At 41.6% G+C, this 22,721-nt stretch overlaps 1 protein-coding gene across 6 annotated transcripts in view; it reads right to left on the bottom strand.

Moving 5' to 3' along the window:
- The window catches only part of ASCC3 (activating signal cointegrator 1 complex subunit 3), a 764,501-nt gene that overhangs the window by 25,269 nt on the left and 716,511 nt on the right, over positions 1-22,721 (bottom strand). For all 6 annotated transcript variants that reach the window (XM_056566195.1, XM_056566194.1, XM_056566190.1 and 3 more), the window contains 2 exons: positions 1,853-2,004; positions 743-893 (listed from right to left, as the gene is read on the bottom strand). In XM_056566195.1, the coding sequence (XP_056422170.1) occupies positions 743-893; positions 1,853-2,004 (303 nt within the window). The remainder of the gene's footprint in view (positions 1-742; positions 894-1,852; positions 2,005-22,721) is intronic.

Consider the following 22,721-nt stretch of genomic DNA (forward strand, 5'->3'; position numbering starts at 1 on the left):
GCTCCAGCTTGGGAACAGTTTGTTCCAAATGCTGAGCAGCGGAGTACCCCCTCAACTCTTTTACTTTTCCATTTACAGAGCCATATGATGGCTTGTTTTTTGCGGGATCAGTTATACTTTGTAATTAAACCTTTTATTTTACCATGAAATATATGGAAAAACAAAGCTAAATATTTTTTTTTTGGGGGGGGGGGGGGAGAAGAAGAAAACTGTAATTTTGCAACTTTTGGTAAAAAAAAATGACATGTTCTTTTTAATTCATGCTTTTACTTGCCTAAGTCAGGTGATGAATGTATGATCACCAGGGGTCTGACCGCTGGTACCACTCCACTGATCACGAGAACATAATTTCCAAGTTCCCTCCTTGAATTGAGTGGCGGACATGCATGCGCTCTTCCACTCCATTCCCGGTTATTTCTGTCAGTCCCATTAACAGAGAATATTGCTGTAGTGCACACACATGACTACTGCTCCATTCAAATGGAGGATCCAGGACCTCCCCTCTTGTGATTGGCCAGGATCCCAGTAGTCATATATATTAATATGTAAATGAGACTGTAACTAGGTGATAAATGTTGTTCGTGGGTCAACGCACTTTAACATGTGTCCATTTTTCTTGCTACCAGCAAACTGACATTAAAAACTGACTGTTCACTAGAAGCCCATTATTTTCCTCCACAAGTGGTACAGTATAAAAAAAGTATAGTATAAATTACTGAACATGCAAAATATAAATTGTCACCTGTGTTATATGTGCAACTGAGAGCTCCCTTTCTGTAATAGAAAAAAAGATTTCTTCTTTGCCTCCACATGCAGCCACCAGCTCTGGAAGACACTCAATAGGTCTGGTCACACCTTCAGAAATACTTATTCTTTTTCCTGAATTCCAGTTTCTTAAGACATGGGAAAATATGGACAAAGAATTAAACAACATTATCTACACAACACCTATCACCTTTGCAATGAAAGCATTAAATACTGCTGTATACATGAATTCAGCCCATAAAATCATAAATCATAAATCACTTAATTAAAATCATTTTCTAAGCAGTTTGGCAAACATGCCAATTAACTGGTTGAAACAAAAAACTTACCTTTCCAATTTAATTTAAAGGGAATTTGTCAATCAGATCCAATCTACAGGCATCATGTTATAGAGCAGGAGGAGCTGAGCAGATTCATGTTTTTTGGGGAAAGTTCAAAGATAACTTGAAATGTATTTATGTTAGTCTCTACTTATTCTGGGCTAAGCAGTCCAATGGGTGGTCCTACAAAGCTGTCAATCATTCAGTAAGATCATTAACTTGGCTACTTAACACAGAATGAGCAGAGATTTACATAAATAAATTTATCCTACAACCTTTTGCACAAAATTATACATCAATCTGCTTAGCTCCTCCTGCTCTATAACATCCTACAACATTGTATAACATTTCTTAAAGGGAACAGCATCCAGCTGTTCTCTGTAGGAAATATGGAATTTCCACCATCGGGAAATTAAGCAATAGACAGTACCTTAAACATTAAGTTGCCTGTGTGTTGTAAGTCAGGACAGGTCCTCCAGAGTGAGAAACACACCCGGTAACTGCACTTGCTCAGGCAAAGAGATGAGGAAATTGAATTGACAAATCCATGCCAGTTGGACATTCTGGATGGTCCATAGATTTCAGTCTCTGGAGCAACAGATGGAATGTAGGATGCAAAAGATCCAGCTTGTGGCATCCGGCATTCACATCCATGTCCATCTAAGACAGTGCTAAATCCCTTTGACAAATATATGATGCCAGCCTAGCCCTACATTTAGCTGCACTTGTGTTCTGAGTTGCATAACACTTGCTTTACGATTACATACCTGAAAAGATAAAGATGGTGTTTTTCAATATTAGGCACAGTGAGCAAACAGGAGTCATGTATCCATCGCGCTTGGATTACCATTTGCACTAGATGGGTGATATTTAACACTGTAACAAGCCAGCCATGATGTGCTGCAACATCCATCATTGCCTAAGGAAGAGAATGAAATATACATTAAAAGCTTATAAATTGATATTGTGATATTAAACCTCATTCCAATTGCTAACATAGAAGAAAGAAGAATAGCCTCAATTACGTATATATAGTAAATGCAATGACAGAATAGTTTAATAATCTATTGTTTAATCAGCCACTAAGGAGAGACAGCATATAACATCCCCCCTCTGTCCACACTAATGGCTTCTGACTTCATTCTATAGATAGGGTGATTAGAATAAATTGAACATTAATTGTATATTCATATGTATAACACATCAGATGAAACTTCTTAGAGATGCATTGAACAAACTGAATAACCTGCACTGATCTATGTCAATGGTGTCTTACATAATATGGACAAAAGTTTTGGGCCCCACCTCTTAATCCCTGAATTCACTCACTCCTATTGCTACAGGTGTATAAAATTATGCTCCTATCAAAGAATAGGTCAATATGCACTATTAGTGTGCGGGAATTAAAGGGGACACTATTACTTATTATGTAGAGTCTACAGTGACCACAAAATAGGGTACTATTAATGTGTGCCTTCACTAATGAGGGTCTCTTTTGGCCTCTAGGGCACAAAGGATGAGAATTCTGCATACAGGTGTGGGAGCAATCAAACTTATTTGGGCAACAAAGTGTACAGACAAGTTATGGTTGGTAGAAGTCTTCATGGTGGTCTACAGTGGATGAAGAAGATGAGGAACGAGAACAACTATAATTAAAGAAGAAATGACTTGTGAGTCACTACATGTAACTGTATTGTAAAGATGGTACCAGTGGTCTTTGTATAGTGGTTTTTATTTAGTAACAGTATGGTGGAAAATATTTATTCACTATCTGGTGGTAATATGTGGTCATGATCTGGAGATATTATTTGGCCCTTATGTATTATTATTTTTGCTAATAGTAGTCTTGGTATAGTTTGCTTTACTTGGTAACAGTATAATGGATAGTGATAATATCTTCTTGTAATGTGGTGTTACATGGTTCCTGAATGATCTATGATTTAGAGTTATACCTTCATACACAGATTAGATTTATTAAGCATCAACAGTAGGTCCTGCACAGGACACCATCCAATGTAAGGCTGACACCTGCTAAGAACTGAGGCGAAAAAGATTAATCTTGGTCCAGAGAATCTTGTTTCTGACAGTCTGAGAGCCCTTTAAGCTTTTTTGCAAACTTCATTCTCGTAAGATTACTTAGTTGCTGGGGCGGATAGCTCTAGAGAGAGGCCTGTTGCTTCTAAACATCTACTATTAAAAAATGATGGTGATTGCTGTGGTATAAGTGTAGCAGCCTTTTTTGTACCCTTCTCCAGATCTGTGCCTTTAGACAATCCTGTCTTTAAGCTCTTTAGTCACTTCTTTCCCCATCATGACTTGGTAATTACTTTGATATGTATTGTCAGCTACGAGACGGGGGGCATCTTTTCAAATCCTTTTACCACAGATGACTCTATCAAGGTGTAAAAACATCCTAAAGGGGTACTCCAGTGGAAAAAAAATTCAGATCAACTGGCTTCAGAAAGTTGAACAATTTGTAAATTACTTCTATTTAAAAATCTTAATCCTTCCAGTACTTATCAGCTGCTATATACTACAGAGGAAGTTGAGTTGTTCTTTTCTGTCTGACAATAGCGCTCTCTGCTGACACCTCTCTCTATGTCAGGAAATGTTCAGAGCAGGAACAAATTCCCATAGCAAACCTCTCCTGCTCCAGACAGTTCCTGACATGGTGTCAGCAGAGAGCACTGTGATCCAACAGAAAAGAACAACCCAACTTCCTCTGAAGTGTACAGCAGCTGTAAGAGTTAAGATTTTTTATAGAAGTAATTTACAAATCTGTTTAACTTTCTGGCATCAGTTGATTCGTAGAAATTTTTATTTTCCACCGGAGTACCCCTTTAATGATCAAGAGAAGTGGAGACCCACAAAACCACATTTCAAGTTTCCTAGCAAAGGTCTGAACTTATGTTCATGTGAAATGTTAGCTTTTTCTTAAAAAATAAATAAATAAAATAGCAAACATTTCGAAAAATCTGTTTTTACATTGTCATTATTGGGCATTAAGTGCAGATTGATGGAGGAAAAGTAATTTATTTTATTTTAGCAACATAAAAAAATATGAAAAAAGTGAAGTGGTCTAAGGACTTTCCAAATACATTGTATGTAGGGTTCCACACATAAAACTCTTCTAGAGTTATCTTAAGATGCAGAGAGGATTGATACGTTTCTAAAGCTGCAGGGCAACTGATCATGTCCTGGACACGTCTTTCACATGATGATGGGGATACTGTGTGCCTATCTGAAAATGAGGAATAATGTTCAGCTGAGCCATATTTTATACAACACGAAGTGACAAAGATAAAAGCAGGATTCTAAAAGAGACTATGAGGGACATTTATCAATGTTTGCATATGTATTCTTTTTTTTATAGTAATTTTTTCCTTACTTTTTTTTTTTGCTTATGTGAGACTTATTTATCAACTGGTTTCAGCCTGTTGATAATTTTCTTTCACGTAAGCAATTTTTCCTTTTCTACTTTGGTAGTAGCTTTTTCTGCTCCATGTTTGAGCTGGAGTAAATTTAGTCAATTTTTAACCCTGTTGGGACTTTTTTTTGCGCAGTTGCGATTGTCGCAGTTAATAAATACCTGACTACCCGTAGTCCATTTTAAAATTATTACTACGTAGTTAGTTTTTGGAAAACTTGCTTTTCTCGCTTTCCAGTCAAAATGTCGCACGAAAAATCGCGTAGTCGCAATTGCGACAATTTTGAGACAATTATAGTAAAGAAAACCTGACTAAACCCATTGACAAATGTCCATATATATAACTACAAGATCATGTGAACACAATCTGTAACAAATCCACCAGCTTGATAAAACAGCTATATAATAGATATACCCCTAAGTTTTATGCCCAATGCTATTAATCGTAGCACTAAGTCTAATGTTTTACAGACAAACAGTAGGCTGTGGACTTAAGACAAACTAAACACTGAAAGCTTCTTCCAACAAAGGACTTGTTTACACATAGTTTCAATTAAATTAGACAAATTCTCAAGAAGCGCAGAATTGGTTCAGAGATGTAAAGCATGCACTTAGGTGCCCTATACAACAAATCAGCTTTTCTACGTTTATTATTACTTCAGCTTTCTAAGAAGTACATGCTCAGTGGAAATACACAACATTAATATTCACTACTTTGATCACAAACACTGTAAGCCACTCGTGTGCCGATAAATTTAAGGGGGGGAAAGCAACCTTATTAAGAACTGGCATTTAGAAGAGACCTGAATTTAAAGGGGTACTCCGGCACTTAGACATCTTATCCACTGTCCAAAGAATAGGGGATAAGATGCCTGATCGCGGAGGTCCCGCCGCTGGGGACCCCCGTGATCTTGCACGCAGCACCCCAGTTAAAATCAGTCCCCGCAGCATGTTTGCTCCGGGTCTGATTACTGGCGATCACGAGGGCCGGTGGCATGTGACGTCACGCCTCCGCCCCGTGTAACATCACGCTCCGCCCCTCAATGCAAGCCTATGGGAGGGGGACCCCCGCGATCAGGCATCTTATCCCCTATCCTTTGGATAGGGGATAAGATGTCTCAGCGCCGGATTACCCCTTTAACCTGTTCAGGACACGGGGCATATGCATACGCCCTGCATCCCGAGTCCTTAAGGACTGAGGGTGTATGGATACGCCCGTGGGAATTCCGGTCCCCGCCGCTAGACGGTTGGGGACCGGATCGGGATGCCTGCTGAAATCATTCAGCAGGCACCCCGACACATCGCCCAGGTGGGTCCTGAGACCCCCCATGTCGCCGATCGCAGAAAATCGCATGTCAATTCAGACATGCGATTTTCTGCTATTCCGGGCTGATCGGGTCTCTGGTGACCCGATCACCTGGAAAATAGCGATGATCAGAGCTGTCAGGGACAGCCCCGATCATCTTGAGGGCTAGGAGTGAGGTCGCAGAGCTGCGCTCTCCTCCTATCCCCTATCATTGGTCAGAACTGATTCTGACCAATGGCAGAGCAGGACAGTGGGTTGTCATGGCAACCCCCTGTTCTGCCCACCCCTGGATGTCGAGGGGATCGTGGGAAGAAGATGGAGGCCGGTACCTGCAGGAGAAGATGCCTGGGGACCCCGGATCTTCGCTGGAGACTGCTGAATACTAGATCAGGTAGGGAAGCGACGGTGGGGGAAGAATTGAAAGTGAAAGTAAAACGATCTTTACTGTGGCAACCACTAGGAAGGCCAAAGGCTGTCTGGGCATGCTGGGAGTTGTAGTTTTGCAACATCTGGAGGGTCACAGTTTGGAGACCACTGTTACAGTGGTGCCCAAACGGTAGCCCTCCAGATGTTGCAAAACTACAACTCTCAGCATGCCTGGACTGCCCAGGCATGCTGGGAGTTGTAGTTCTGTAACATCTGTCCTTTCAGATTTAGCAATTTTCATTAATTTTTTGAAAATTGCTGCTCTACTTTGAAGCCCTCAAATTTTTTCAAAAAGCAAAAATATGTCCATTTTATGATGCCAACATAAAGTGGACATATTGTATTTGTGAATAAAAATAAAATTTATTGTGAATATCTATTTTCCTTACAAGTAGAGAGCTTCAAAGTTAGAAAAATGCAAAATTAAAAAAATTTATGAAATTTTGAGATTTTTCACCAAAAAAGGATGCAAGTAACGCTGAAAATTTACCACCAAAATAAAGTAGAATCTGTCACAAAAAACTCTCTCAGAATCAGAATATTCGGTAAAAGCGTTTTTGCGTTCTTAATTCGTAAAGCGATGGTGGTCAGAATTGGGAAAAAGGGCTCAGTCCTTAAGGTGAAAGAGGGCTGCTTCAATAACCTCTTAAGGACGCAGGACGTAAATGTACCTCCTGGTGCGGTGGTACTTAACGCACCAGGACGTACATTTACGTCCTGTGCATAACCGCGGGCATCGGAGCGATGCCCGTGTCATGCGCGGCTGATCCCGGCTGCTGATCGCAGCCAGGGACCCGCCGGCAATGGCCGACGCCCGCGATCTCGCGGGCGTCCGCCATTAACCCCTCAGCGATTTCAATGAATGATCGGATCGCCCGCAGCGCTGCTGCGGGGATCCGATCATTCAGAACGCTGCGCGGAGGTCCCCTCACCTTCCTCCTTCCGGCTCCCGGCGTCTCCTGCTCTGGTCTGAGATCGAGCTGACCAGAGCAGAAGATAGCCGATAACACTGATCTGTTCTATGTCCTATACATAGAACAAATCAGTATTAGCAATCATGGTATTGCTATGAATAGTCCACTATGGGGACTATTCAAGTGTAAAAAAAAATGTAAAAATTTTTTAAAAAAAAGTGAAAAATCCCCTCCCCCAATAAAAAAGTAAAACGCCCGTTTTTTCCTATTTTACCCCCCAAAAAGCGTAAAAAATAAATTTAATAGACATATTTGGTATCGCCGCGTGTGTAAATGTCCGAACTATTAAAATAAAATGTTAATGATCCTGTACGGTGAACGGCGTAAATGTAAAAAAAAAATCCAAAATTGCTACTTTTTTAATACATTTTATTAAAAAAAAAAATTATAAAAAATGTATTAAAAGTTTTTTATATGCAAATGTGGTATCAAAAAAAAGTACAGATCATGCCGCAAAAAATGAGCCCTCATACCGCCGCTTATACGGAAAAATAAAAAAGTTAGAGGTCATCAAAATAAAGGGATTATAAACGTACTAATTTGGTTAAAAAGTTTGTGATTTTTTTTTAAGCACAACAATAATAGAAAAGTACTTAATAATGGGTATCATTTTAATCGTATTGACCCTCAGAATAAAGAACACACGTCATTTTTACCATAAATTGTACGGCGTGAAAACTAAACCTCCCAAAATTTGCAAAATTGCGTTTTTCTTTTTAATTTCCCCACAAAAATAGTGTTTTTTGGTTGCGCCATACATTTTATGATATGAGTGATGTCATTACAAAGGACAACTGGTCGCGCAAAAAACAAGCCCTCATGCTAGTCTGTGGATGAAAATATAAAAGTTATGATTTTTAGAAGGCGAGGAGGAAAAAATGAAAACGTAAAAAGGGTTAAGGGGTTAAACCTCAACACCAGGACATCTGCAACATCTGATCCTTCATAAATAATTTTTTTTTTTTTTTTTTTGCAGTTGTACATTTTAGCCAATGATTAAGCATTATCTTCAATATAAACACATTATAAAGTTATAGACATATCCAACAAACACTGTGGGAAAAGAGACCAACACAACATGTAAAATTTGAATACAGGTCTGCAGGAGAAACAAGGTGGGTGTCAATTGCTGAATGCTGTACTTTCATATCTCTGGCAGCTTCCATTCTAACATAAAACTTGGGTCACCATTCTCAAGAACAGGGGTTAGCGCCAGTGATCAGACCCCTGTGATCAGATAGTCATCACTTATCCTGTGGATATGGGATAATTTTGTGAGTTGAGAAAACCACTTTAAAGGGGTACTCCGGTGCTTAAACATCTTAACCCCTATCCAAAGGATTAGGGGATAAGATGCCTGATCGCGGAAGTCCGGCCGCTGGGGACCCCCGGGATCATGCACGCGGCACCCCATTTGTAATCAGTGCCCGGAGCATGTTCGCTCTGGGTCTGATTATGGTCGAACGCAGGGCGGGCGGCGTGTGATGTCACGTGTGATGTCAATGCAAGCCTATGGGAGGGGGCGTGACAGCTATCACGTCACACGCGACGTCACACGCCACCGGCCCTGCGGTCGCCGGTAATCAGTCCAGGAGCGAACACGCTCCGGGCACTGATTACAAACGGGGTGCCGCGTGCATGATCCTGGGGGTCCCCAGCGGCGGGACTCCCGCGATCAGGCATCTTATCCCCTATCCTTTGGATAGGGGATAAGATGTTTAAGCACCGTAGTACCCCTTTAAGGGTAGGGTCACACGTGCTGTATTTTGTAGTCAATAAGTAGGAAAATCAGCTGCATACTTTGACTTCATTGACTTCAGTGTGATCCCACGTGCCTGCATATTTTCTGCAGCTGATTTTGCTTCCCATCGACTTCAATGGGTAGGTAAATACACAGCAGCAAAATACGGCATGTGTGACCCTACCCTTAGGCAGATCACATCAGTTGCAATTTGCTTATAAAGCCCTATTCATATATACAAATAAAAGCAATAATATATATCTAAAGGATAGCTAAAATCCCTGCAGCTTCCCAGAGAACAGACACATGCTGTTTTATAGAATCCCGTCTTGGTGAGGGATTTGCTAGGCAAGCTGATGATTCTGAAATGACCTGGATTTTACGAATTATTTACAGATTAGCCAGTTAAGCTACAGTTATACTGCAGTAAAATTCACATAAAGTAAAGAAGATTTGATGTAAACATTAGAAAGGAGATTTATAATTCTTTTTAATCGTATGGCTTTTATATGACAATATTTTTTTTACATACTTTTGCTTACGTGTGACCTATTTATCAAATAGTCGCACAACCTTGATAAATAAATCGCACGTAAGCAAAACCCGCTTACAAAAGCATTTTTTAAAGCAGAAAAGTTTTCCCTTATGTTAATAGCTGACGTTCTTTATCTACCCTTTATTACCAGTAGCGTTGCTAGAAAGTGACTGGGAGGGGGGGCGTACCGCGTTGGGTGACACCCTGCCTGGCCTGCCTGGCACTGAATAGCTGCACTGCAACTATCCCTCAACAACCCATCCACCCTCCTCAGAAACTAAAAAATATTAAAAACAAACTATGCCGCACCAAGAATATCCATACTCTGGAGGCTCTTTTGTTTAATTTTGAGTCTTGCGTTGCTGCGCTGAGGCCGGAGTTTACGTCAGGAAGAAAGACAGCGCAGCACCAAAACAATAGTGAGGAACAAAAAACATTTTTTTAAAAATGGCTCTGTAGGTTACCCACCCCAAAATGTGCATGAAGCTGTATTACTATGGATGTTTATTTTTTTTAAGGAAAAATATTTGTGCCACATATGGGTTATTTACATAGTCTGTAAAAATTCTTACACAATTATTTTGTGCCTTATTCTATTTTAGCACAACATTAATTTAAAATTTAGTGTGTATTTTCAACCTTAAAATTAATAGTTATTAGTTATATAATAAATGTTTTCTATAATTCACATTATTATTAATATAGTAGCTTTGTTTCATGATGCAGAACAAGAACAGTTGTTAAAGTGGGTGTTAATTTCCTTTTCTGCAGACGTATACACTTTCTGTAAGCCAGGTTGGACCTGGAATACATATGCGACTTTTAAATGGAGATGCAACTTTTCTTCTTCATAAATAGCGACTATCGCATTTGATAAATATATGACCGCTGCAAAGTGAAAAAAAAATTACTATGTGAGCAGATTTCAGAAATGTGCTTTGGAATAAACAAAAATCAAAAAGTCGCAAAAAAAAATCTACTACGGAGCTTTATAAATCAGCGATGAAAGCAAGCATTCACTTGACTGGAGTGTGTCCAACTAAATTACACAGGGCTTCCAATAACCTGGAAATCTAGGTTTAAGTTAGTGTTCACCCTTGCACACTATTTTGTTTTTGTCTAAAAAGGCAGAACATTCTGCACCAATAATTTTCTTACCTCTTTATAACAGTTCAAGCTCCATTTCCTTATAAGGCTCCAAAGCAGTTGTAGACTTGAACAGTAAAATGTTGTTTGCCTGCAGTCACCTTTAGGGGGAGCTTAGTGCATACAGCTAATACATCGAATTTAATAATAAAACATTATGCAGTAGTGCCTCTAGTGACCCCTCCTGGGTTATGGCGATTTGGAGATGGAAAACTATACTGAGTTTTCTATACAGCAATAAACAAACTGCCTATTGCTGTATTTAAGGAAGACAGTGAATAGTTGTAATAGCATGACTAAATTTCATGCCATGTGATGCCAACCACTCATTTTGACCTGTAGCTATTATTATTATTATTTTCCTCTTCTTTGGACAAAGAAACATGCTAATTTCTAGGAAGAGGAAAATTAAGTCCCTCGTATGCATTCTGCTGTCTATTAAAGTAAGTAAGGCTGCAGCTGTGCCTCCTTTCTGTGCACATACAAGTTAGCTGGACAGTAGCAGGGAAGCTAATTGTAAATCAAATACAAGTTCATGATACTCCCTGCTATTTATGAGGACTCCGGCTGATAGCAGAATTGATCAAGCCTTGCTGTAGTAAAGCAGCGGGTGTCCCCAGACAACGCAAATCAACTGCTTTCTTAGGAATGAGGGTAATAACAGTTGTGTTATTTACAAGGCATCAATGAATAAGCTGTTGATTTTGTCTGCACTATTATTTACCATGCAACGTCTCCATATAGAAACATGTACTTTTATCCAAATCATGCAAATTGTATTTGAGAATCCTATTTTAATCTACAATTTTAGGCTCTTTCAATTTTCGGTATAATAAAGGTTACTTTTTACATATCTCATCCTGGCAGCAAATCCCTTATGTAATAGGTAATTCTCTTTCAGTGTCTTAATTAAAGTAGGTGGTAACAGTATCATCGGTGAGTAAGTCTCTTCTAATGCCATAGGGCTAAGTTTATTAACCTGGGATTTAAGGCAAGGTTTTGGAGTGCTTTTAACCCTTCATCTAAATCCACCAGTTGATATAAATTTACAAGCACATTTTGACACTTTGAAGGATACAGTATCTAAAACCAGTATATATATATATATATATATATATATATATATATATATATATATATAAAACTATGCCATAAGGCGAAATTAAAAAGTTGAAGAATAGTACAATTAATTCCCTCTTTATTCATTTGACATCAACATAGATAGAAGACATACAATATGTTACATTTGATAATGATTGATGTAGGAATTACTCATTTGGCAGCATCTAATTCAAATACTAGAGGTTTTCCAACAACTCCATATAAATGCACAGAGGTACCAGTTGTATACAAATGGATGCCAGAACAAAGCAGCATTGCTTTGTCCTATGTTCTGTCTTATTCCTACTGTAATTTAAATGGCTAAATAGATATTACTAACACTGGGCCATAAAGCATCAGCACAGTAGGGGGCTGAACCCCACTTCAAATTTCTGTCAACAGTTACTGTGCACTCTTTAATACCTATGATGCTGGTAAATATCACTTATATTGGAGTATTTTTAGTGTAACTTCATGGCTGATTCCAAATATGGTGTCACTTTTGCTTAAAATACTTTTGCTTTTTTTAGATACCAAATTTTCCATTGAAAAACAAAATGCATAAGAAATGCATTACAAATTACAGAAAAACTGTCTTAAATCATACAAAAGGATTTGAAGCTGTGCTCAGTCATTTAGTTTACATTGAAATCTGCAGCAGAAAATCCTGTGCATCAAATCCTGCACATTAGGGATCGACCGATTATCGGTTTGGCCGATATTATCGGACGATATTCACGATTTTGGACGTTATCGGCAATTACCTTGCCGATAATGCCCTGCCCCCTGCACCGCCCTGGCTGCCCCATTGCCTCCCCCATCCCCGGTTTTATAATTACCTGTTCCCGGGGCCCGGGGTCCACGCTACTTCTGGCTCCTGCGTTACGCTGTGCGCTGCACAATGACGAGTGACGTCCTCAACGCGAGGTCACAGTCAGTGCGCACAGTGACAGCTCAGGATGCCGCCGGAGCCAAAAGTAGAGCAGACCCCATGTCCCGGGAACAGGTAATTCTAAAACCGGGTATGGGGGAGGCAATGGGGTGCCTGCTTTAAATCATTGATCTGTAGTGGGGCCGGGGTGGTGCTGAAATAGCCAATTTATACCGTAATATCGGTATAAATTATTGGCTATCGGCCTTAAAGTCCACAGATTATCGGTATTGGCCCTAAAAAATCGATATCGGTCGATCCCTACTGCACATCAAATGTGAACGTACCCTTAAGATATTTTCCAGGATTAGAAAATCATAGTTGCTTTCTTTCAGAAACAGTGCTTCAGTTCCAATTAAGTGAAAAGAGCTGTGTTGTAATACCATACAACCAGGAATGGTGCTGTTTTTGAAAAAAAGCAGCTATGTTTTTCTAATCCTGGATAATCCATTTATTTTGGTTTACCTGGACAATCATTTCAGAGGATCCAGGAGATAGCATGCTTCTCTCCCATCTACCTTTATACATTTTCTCCATTACCTTGATATGCTGATGGAACTTCTCTCCTTGTTCCTGACTAAAATCATCAAAATGTCTTTGTCATTTGTGGCCATGGGGAAGTGTATTTTTGAGCCAACAGTTCTAGTTTTGAAATGTTTTTGAGTATGTTTTACCACAGTTCCGTCTGTGGTTATCCAAGATGTTTAAATTGATGATGAATTTTTTGAGATAAAGGACCATCAAAGATTCCTGATTTTAGTTTTTTACTTGCTGATTACCCGTCGTTGCCCGGTTTTCCTTCCCAATCCTTGTTGGGGAGGAAAATCAACAAAGAAGGAAGCATTTGACTTCATATCCCATCCTCATATATTGTTGTCATATCTCATCATATCTTGTCCTCATATCTCAACCTCATATCCCGTCCCCATATCTCAACCTCAAATCCTGTCCTCATATCCAATCCTCCTATCTTGACTTCACATCCCATCCTCATATCCCGACCTCATATCCTGTCCTCAAATCCCATCCTCATATCCTGTCCTCAGGTGGGACTGATTTGTGATGAAGATATTGTAAGCTGAAAAAAGAAGGGGACATGGCTTTGTGGGACTGGGCGTGATTTGCAAGCCAGACCGATGCACATAAAGGGAAGATAATAAAATGGGTGGGGCTTAACCCCTTAAGGACACATGACGTTCTCATACGTCTCCATTTCCGAGTCCTTAAGGACACATGACGTATGAGAACGTCATGTGTTTTACCGGCCCCCCGCAACCATCTGGAGCGGAGTCGGTCCCCGATGCCTGCTGAAATCGTTCAGCAGGCATCGGGGCATATCGCCCAGGGGGGTCATTATGACCCCCCATGTCGGCGATGGCCGCAGATCGCTGGACAATTCAGTCCAGCGATCTGCGGCGGATTCCGGGTCAATCGGGTCTCCAGTGACCCGGTGACCCGGAATTATTGGCTGATCGGGGCCGTCTCTGAACAGCCAGAGCCAGCAGGGGTGAGGTGGCACTGGTGCCACCTCACGATCGCCCCGATTCGTCGGCCGGATTACCGGCCGACCAATCAGGGCGCCTGCTGCGGGTGTCACTCCCGCAACCCGCTCCGCCCCTCTTCCGGAGGACGTGAGCGGGTGCGGGAAGACGACCCCGGGTGCTGGGGACCCCGATCCCCGGCGCCCCTGTTGGGATCGGGGCCCCAGGAGCAGCGGCGGCGGCGGAGACGACGAGGGACTGACCTGTGCTGCTGGATCGTTGGAGGTGAGTGACAGCCTCCTGCTGTTGCTTAGCAACAGCTCCCAGCATGCAAAAAGGGCATGCTGGGAGTTGTAGTTATGCAACAGCAGGAGGCAGACCACCACAACTCCCAGCATGCCCTTATGGGCATGCTGGGACTTGTAGTTTTGCAACAGCTGGAGGCACATTATTTCTATGTAAAAGTGTACCTTCAGCTGTTGTGTAACTACAACTCCCAGCTTGCACAATCAGCTAAAGTGCATGCTGGGAGTTGTAGTGGTGCATCTGGTGGTTGCATAACTACAACTCCCAGCATGCCCTTTGGCTGTCGGTGACTGCTGAGAGTTGTAGTTTTGCAACAGCTGAAGGCACACTGAGTTAAGTAGCAAACCAGTGTGTCTCCAGCTGTTGCATAACTACAATCCCCAGCATCCCCAGCCAAAGTAGTATGCCTCCAGCTGTTGCATAACTACAACACCCAGCATGCCCTTCCGCTGTCCGTACATGCTGGGGGTTGTAGCTTTTGCAACAGCTGAAGGCACACTGGTTGCAAAACACTGAGTTTGTTACCAAACTCGGTGTTTCACAACCAGTGTGCCTCCAGCTGTTGCAAAACTACAACTCCCAGCATGCACTGATAGACCGTACATGCTGGGAGTTGTAGTTTTGCAACAGCTGGATGTCCCCCCCCCCCCCCAATGTGAATGTACAGGGTACACTCACATGGGCGGAGGATTACAGTAAGTATCCGGCTGCAAGTTTGAGGTGCGGCAAAATTTCTGCCGCAGCTCAAACTGCCAGCGAGAAACTACTGTGAACCCCCCGCCCGTGTGACTGTACCCTAAAAACACTACACTACACTACCACAAAAAATAAAAAGTAAAAAACACTACATATACACATACCCCTACACAGCCCCCCTCCCCAATAAAAATGAAAAACGTCTGGTACGCCACTGTTTCCAAAACGGAGCCTCCAGCGGTTGCAAAACTACAACTCCCAGCATGCACTGATAGACCATACATGCTGGGAGTTGTAGTTTTGCAACAGCTGGATGTTCCCCCCCCCCCCCCCAATGTGAACGTACAGGGTACACTCACATGGGCGGAGGATTACAGTAAGTATCCGGCTGCAAGTTTGAGCTGCGTCAAATTTTCTGCCGTAGCTCAAACTGCCAGCGAGAAACTACTGTGAACCCCCGCCCGTGCGACTGTACCCTAAAAACACTACACTACACTAACACAAAATAAAATAAAAAGTAAAAAACACTACATATGCACATACCCCTATACAACCCCCCTCCCCAATAAAAATGAAAAACGTCTGGTACGCCACTGTTTCCAAAACGGAGCCTCCAGCTGTTGCAAAACAACTACTCCCAGTATTGCCAGATAGCCGTTGACTGTCCAGGCATGCTGGGAGTTTTACAACAGCTGGAGGCACCCTGTTTGGAAATCACTGGCGTAGAATACCCCTATGTCCACCCCTATGCAAGTCCCTTATTTAGGCCTCAAATGCGCATGGCGCTCTCACTTTGGAGCCCTGTCGTATTTCAAGGCAACAGTTTAGGGTCACATATGGGGTATCGCCGTACTCGGGAGAAATTGGGCTTCAAATTTTGGGGGGTATTTTCTGCTATTACCCTTTTAAAAAATGTAAAATATTTGGGAAAACAAGCATTTTAGGTAAAAAAAATATATTTTTTTTACATATGCAAAAGTCGTGAAACACCTGTAGGGTATTAAGGTTCAAATTACCCCTTGTTACGTTCCCCGAGGGGTCTAGTTTCCAAAATGGTATGCCATGTGTTTTTTTTTTGCTGTCCTGGCACCATAGGGGCTTCCTAAATGCGGCATGCCCCCAGAGCAAAATTCGCTTTCAAAAAGCCAAATGTGACTCCTTCTCTTCTGAGACCTGTAGTGCGCCAGCAGAGCACTTTTCACCCCCATATGGGGTGTTTTCTGAATCGGGAGAAATTGGGCTTCAAATTTTGGGGGGTATTTTCCGCTATTACCCTTTTTAAAAATGTAAACATTTTGGGAAAACAAGCATTTTAGGTAAAAAAAAATTTTTTTTTTTACATATGCAAAAGTTGTGAAACACCTGTAGGGCATTAAGGTTCACGTTACCCCTTGTTACGTTCCCCGAGGGGTCTAGTTTCCAAAATGGTATGCCATGTGTTTTTTTTTTGCTGTTCTGGCACCATAGGGGCTTCCTAAATGCGGCATGCCCCCAAAGCAAAATTTGCTTTCAAAAAGCCAAATGTGACTCCTTCTCTTCTGAGACCTGTAGTGCGCCAGCAGAGAACTTTTCACCCCCATGCAAGGTGTTTTCTGTATCGGGAGAAATTGGGCTTCAAATTTTGGGGGGTATTTTCTGCTATTACCCTTTTTAAAAATGTAAAATTTTTGGGAAACCAAGCATTTTAGGTAAAAAAAAAATATATTTTTTTTACATATGCAAAAGTCGTGAATCACCTGTAGGGTATTAAGGTTCACTTTACCCCTTGTTACGTTCCCTGAGGGGTCTAGTTTCCAAAATGGTATGCCATGTGTTTTTTTTTGCTGTCCTGGCACCATAGGGGCTTCCTAAATGCGGCATGCCCCCCAAAAACCATTTGTCGCTCCTTCCCTTCTGAGCCCTCTACTGCGCCCGCCGAACAATTAACATAGACATATGTGGTATGTGCTTACTCGAGAGAAATTGGGTTTCAAATACAAGTAAAAATTTTCTCCTTTTTATCCCTTGCAAAAATTCAAAAATTGGGTCTACAAGAACATGCGAGTGTAAAAAATGAAGATTTTGAATTTTCTCCTTCACTTTGCTGCTATTCCTGTGAAACACCTAAAGGGTTAATACACTTACTGAATGTTTTTTTGAATACTTTAGGGGGTGTAGTTTTTATAATGGGGTCTTTTATGGGGTATTTCTAATATGAAGACCCTTCAAATCCACTTCAAAACTGAACTGGTCCCTGAAAAATAGTGAGTTTGAAAATTTTGTGAAAAATGTCAAAATTGCTGCTGAACTTTGAAGCCCTATGGTGTCTTCCAAAAGTAAAAACTCATAAATTTTATAATGCAAACATAAAGTAGACATATTGTATATGTGAACCCAACAAAAATATATTTTGAATATCCATTTTCCTTACAAGCAGAGAGCTTCAAAGTTAGAAAAATGCTAAATTTTCATTTTTTTCATCAAATTTTGGGATTTTTCACCAAGAAAGGATGCAAGTTACCATAAAATTTTACCACTAAGTTAAAGTAGAATATGTCACGAAAAAACAATCTCGGAATCAGAATGATAACTAAAAGCATCCCAGAGTTATTAATGTTTAAAGTGACAGTGGTCAGAATTGCAAAAAATGCTCCGGTCCTTAAGGTATAAAATGGCTCGGTCCTTAAGGGGTTAAACACGGGGCATGTGGCACATTCACCAGGAGATGCAGAGCGGAGCTTGTGGAGTAAGGCACTGGAAGTCCCATATACTTGCATGGGACTTGAAAAAAAAAAAACTCATCTTTTATATGTATATGTGTAGGTAATGGTTAATTTAACTATCATATATTTTTATTTGACATATAAGTAATATGTGTACCAGGTATTATTGAAATATCTCCAGCCGTACGGAAGTTATGTGGGAACATACATTTCCCATAGATTTGCATGGGACTTTAACCACTTAGAGGACATCTGTAGTGTCGGGGGGGGGGGGGGGGGGTCCGAGCGCTGGAAGGGGCCGCAGTATGATGGAAAGGGGGCATTCCGTCCCCGCATGATGCGGCGGCCAACATGCCCCCTCCATGTACCCCATAGAGACTGCCACGGACCCACCCACGATCTATACCTTTTTCTCAGTCCGGGCGGGGAATGGACCGGGATGCCTGCAGAAATCATTGAGCAGGCATCCCGGCACATCACCGAGGGGGGTCCTGAGACATCTGTGATCTGCAGCGATTTCAGGTCATAAGGGTCTCCGGTGACCCAGAAAATAAGGGGGATCGGGGTTGTCCAAGACACCCACGATTCCCCTGAAGGGATAGGAGTGAGGTGGCAGGGGTGCCACCTCTCCTATCCCTGCTATTGGTCGGTCAGAAACGACTGACCAATAGCAGATCGGCGGCGGGGGAGATTAAAGTTCGGTTCCCCCGCTATGCCCACCCACTGTAGTCTGGGCAGAACAGGGGAACCGGCGGTGACTGATTCCGGAGGTCACTTACCAGCGGCGATCGGCGATGAGGTGCGGCGATCCTACGAAAGCCGGTGAGTTCTTGCCTAGCAACATCTGGAGGGCTACAGTTTGGAGACCACTATACAGTGGTCTGTAAACTGTAGCCCACCAGATGTTGAAAAACTACAACTCCCATCATGCCCACACAGCAGTTTTCTGTCTGGGCATGCTGGGATTTGTAGTTTTGCAACATCTGGAGGGCCACAGTTTGGAGATCACTGTGCGGTGGTTTCTAAACCGTGGCCCTCTAAATCTTGCAAAACTACAACTCCCAGCATGCACGAACAGCAAACGGCTGTCTCGCCATGCTGGGAATTGTAGTTGTGTATCTCCAGCTGTTGCACAACTACAGCATTCCCTTCGGTGATCAGTAAATGCTGGGAGTTTAGTTTTGCAACAGCTGGAGGCACACTGTTTGGAAAATACTGTTGCAAAACTACAACTCCCAGCATGCACGGTCTGTCAGTGCATGCTGGGAGTTGTAGTTTTGCAACAGCTGGAGGTCCCCCCCCCCCCCCATGTGCTGTACAGGGCACATTCACACAGGCGGGGGTTTACAGCTAGTTTCCTGCTTAAAGTTTGAGCTGCAGCTAATTTTTCGCCACAGCGCAAACTCTTAGTGGGAAACTCATTGTAAACCCCTGCCCGTGTGAATGTACCCTAAAAACACTACACTACACTGCACTAACTCTAACACATAATAAAGGGTAAAACACTACATATACACCACCCCTTACACTCCCTTCCCAATAAAAATTTAAAAAAGTATCGTATGCCAGTGTTTCCAAAACGGAGCTTCCAACTGTTGCAAAACAACAACTCCCAGCATTTCTGAACAGACACTGACTGTCCAGGCATGCTGGGAGTTTAGCAACAGCTAGAGGCACCCTGTTTGGGAATCACTGGCGTAGAATACCCCTATATCCACCCCTATGCAATCCCTAATTTAGTCCTCAAATGCGCATGGAGCTCGCTCACTTCGGAGCCCTGTCGTATTTCAAGAAAACAGTTTAGGGCCACATATGGGGTATTTCCGTACTCGGGAGCAATTGCGTTACAAATTTTGGGGGGCTTTTTCTGCTTTTACCCCTTATGAAAAGGAAAAGTTGGGGTCTACACCAGCCTGTTAGTGAAAAAAAAAAATAAGAATTTTCACACTAACATGCTGGTGTTGCCCCATACTTTTTATTTTCACAAGAGGTAAAAGGAAAAAAAGACCCCCAAAATTTGTAACACAATTTCTCCTGAGTACAGAAATTCTGCATATGTGGGCGTAAAATGCTTTGCGGACGCACCAGGCTCAGGAGTGAGAGCGTACTATGTACATTTGAGGCCTAAATTGGTGATTTGCACAGGGGTGGCTGATTTTACAGTGGTTATGACATAAATGCAAAAAAATAAATACCCACGTGTGACCCCATTTTGGAAACTACACCCCTCACGGAATGTAACAAGGGGTATAGTGAGCCTTAACACCGCACAGGTGTTTGACGAATTTTCATTAAAGTTGGATGGGAAAAGGAAAAAAAAATGTTTTTCTATTAAAATGGTGGTTACCCTAAATTTTTCATTTTCACAAGGGAAAATAGGGGAAAAAAGCCCCCCCAAAATTTGTAACCCCATTTCTTCTGAGTAAGAACATACCCCATATGTGGATGTAAAGTGCTATACGGGCGAACTACAATGCTCAGAAGAGAAGGAGCGCCATTGGGCTTTTGGAGAGAAAATTTGCCCGGAATTGAGGGCCACGTGTTTACAAAGCCCCCATAGTACCAGAACAATGGACCCCCCACATGTGACCCCATTTTGGAAACTACACCCCTCGCGGAATGTAATAAGGGGTGCACTGAGCATTAACACCTCACAGGTGTCTGGCAGATTTGTGGAACAGTAGACCATGAAAATGAAAAATTAAATTTTTCATTTGTACAGTCCACTGTTACAAAGATCTGTCAGGGGTGTAGTTTCCAAAAATGGGGTCACAGGTGGGGGGTCCACTGTTCTGGCACCACGGGGGGCTTTGTAAACGCACAAGGCCCCCGACTTCTATTCCAACCAAATTCTCTCTCCAAAAGCTCAATGCCTTCTCCTCTGAGAATTGTATCAGACCACTTGATATCCACACATGGTGTATTTCCATGCTCAGAAGAAATGGGGTTACAAATTTGAGAGAATTTTCTCCTATTACCCCTTGTAAAAATTTAAAATTTGGGGAAAAAACTGCATTTTAGTGAAAAATATTTGTTTTCATTTAACAAAAAGTCGTCAAACACCTGCGGGGTGTTAAGGCTCACTGTACCCCTTGCTACATTCCTTGAGGGGCTTAGTTTCCAAAATAGTATGCCATGTGGGTTCTATTTTCTGCTCTGGCACCATAGGGGCTTCCTAAATGTGACATGCCCCCCAAAAAACTATTTCAGCTAAATTTGTTTTCCAAAAGCCAAATGTGACTCCTTCTCTTCTGACCAGAAGTATAAAGAAAAAACCCCTCTGTAGGCGCAGTTTACTCCGAAAATAGCAGACACGATAATAAAATAATTTTAAAAGAAAGTATCTTTTATTCAGGAACCAATGACGCGTTTCGGGTACACCCCTTCCTCAGATATACCAATCTGAGGAAGGGGTGTACCCGAAACGTGTCATTGGTTCCTGAATAAAAGATACTTTCTTTTTAAATTATTTTATTATCTTTTATTCAGGAACCAATTACACATTTCTGAGGAAGGGGTGTACCCGAAACGTGTCATTGGTTCCTGAATAAAAGATACTTTCTTTTTAAATTATTTTATTATCTTTTATTCAGGAACCAATTACATGTTTCGGGTACACCCTTTCCTCAGATTGGTATATCTGAGGAAGGGGTGTACCCGAAACGCGTCATTGGTTCCTGAATAAAAGATACTTTCTTTTAAAATTATTTTATTATCGTGTCTGCTATTTTCGGAGTAAACTGCGCATACAGAGGGGTTTTTCTTTATATTTCTGGTTTCACTTGTGGACGGACTCCAGCTCCTATCCACTACCCCCCAGCTTTGCACCTTCTCCACGAACCAGCACTTGTACCCAGCAATCAGGTTATATGCGCATACATTGTGCGCTCCATACATTTCTGTGTCCAAAAGATAATGCAGTAGGCGCCTTGTGTGGTTGTTTTTTTCTTTTTCCCTATTCTCCTTCTCTTCTGAGCAGTGTAGTGTTCCTGCAGAGCACTTGGTGTCCACACATGGGGTATTTTCATACTCAGAAGAGATGGGGTTCCAAATTTTGGGGAGTATTTTCTCCTATTACCCCTTGTAAAAATGTTAAATTTGGGGAAAAACTGCATTTTAGGGAAAAAAAATAATTCATTTACACATCCAACTTTAAAGAAAAGTCATCAAACATCTGTGGGGTGTTAAGGCTCACTGTACCCCTTGTTACGTTCCTTGAGGGGTATAGTTTCCAAAACAGTATGCCATGTGTTTTTTTTTGTTGCTCTGGCACCAGAGGGGCTTCCTAAATGTGACTTGCCCCCTAAAAGCCATTTCAGAAAGAATCCCATTGTAGCTCCTTCCCTACTAAGCCCTCTAGTGCACCCACTGAGCACTTGACTTACACATACCATACACATCAATGTTCACAAGAATAATCCAGTTCTTTGTATTCCTAACATCATTGAAGAGTACCTCTCATTAATTTGATAAATGTTATAATCATCCCAGTTCACTGCTCCCATCATGATAAACCACCCCCTGCCTTTATTTTTTTTAAATTATTTTGTCGTTTTCTACTTTGATATTGTTCTGTATTTTCTGCTCAGGTTCACAGATTGGGAAGGGGCGTTCCCCAGCAGGCGTGACATCATCTGAAGCCATTCAGGGGAGAACTTCAGCATATATGAGATATTTCCTTACTTGAGAGAAATTGGGTTACAAATTGTAGGGTGATTTCTCACCTTATACCCCTGGTAAAAATTCAAAAACTGGGTCTACAAGAACATGCAAGTGTAAAAAATAAAGATTTTGAATTTCCCCCTTCACTTTGCTACTATTCCTGTGAAACACCTAAAGGGTTAACACACTTACTGAATGTCAT

The sequence above is a fragment of the Hyla sarda genome, chromosome 3 (assembly GCF_029499605.1).
Source record: "Hyla sarda isolate aHylSar1 chromosome 3, aHylSar1.hap1, whole genome shotgun sequence".
Lineage (NCBI taxonomy): Eukaryota > Metazoa > Chordata > Amphibia > Anura > Hylidae > Hyla > Hyla sarda.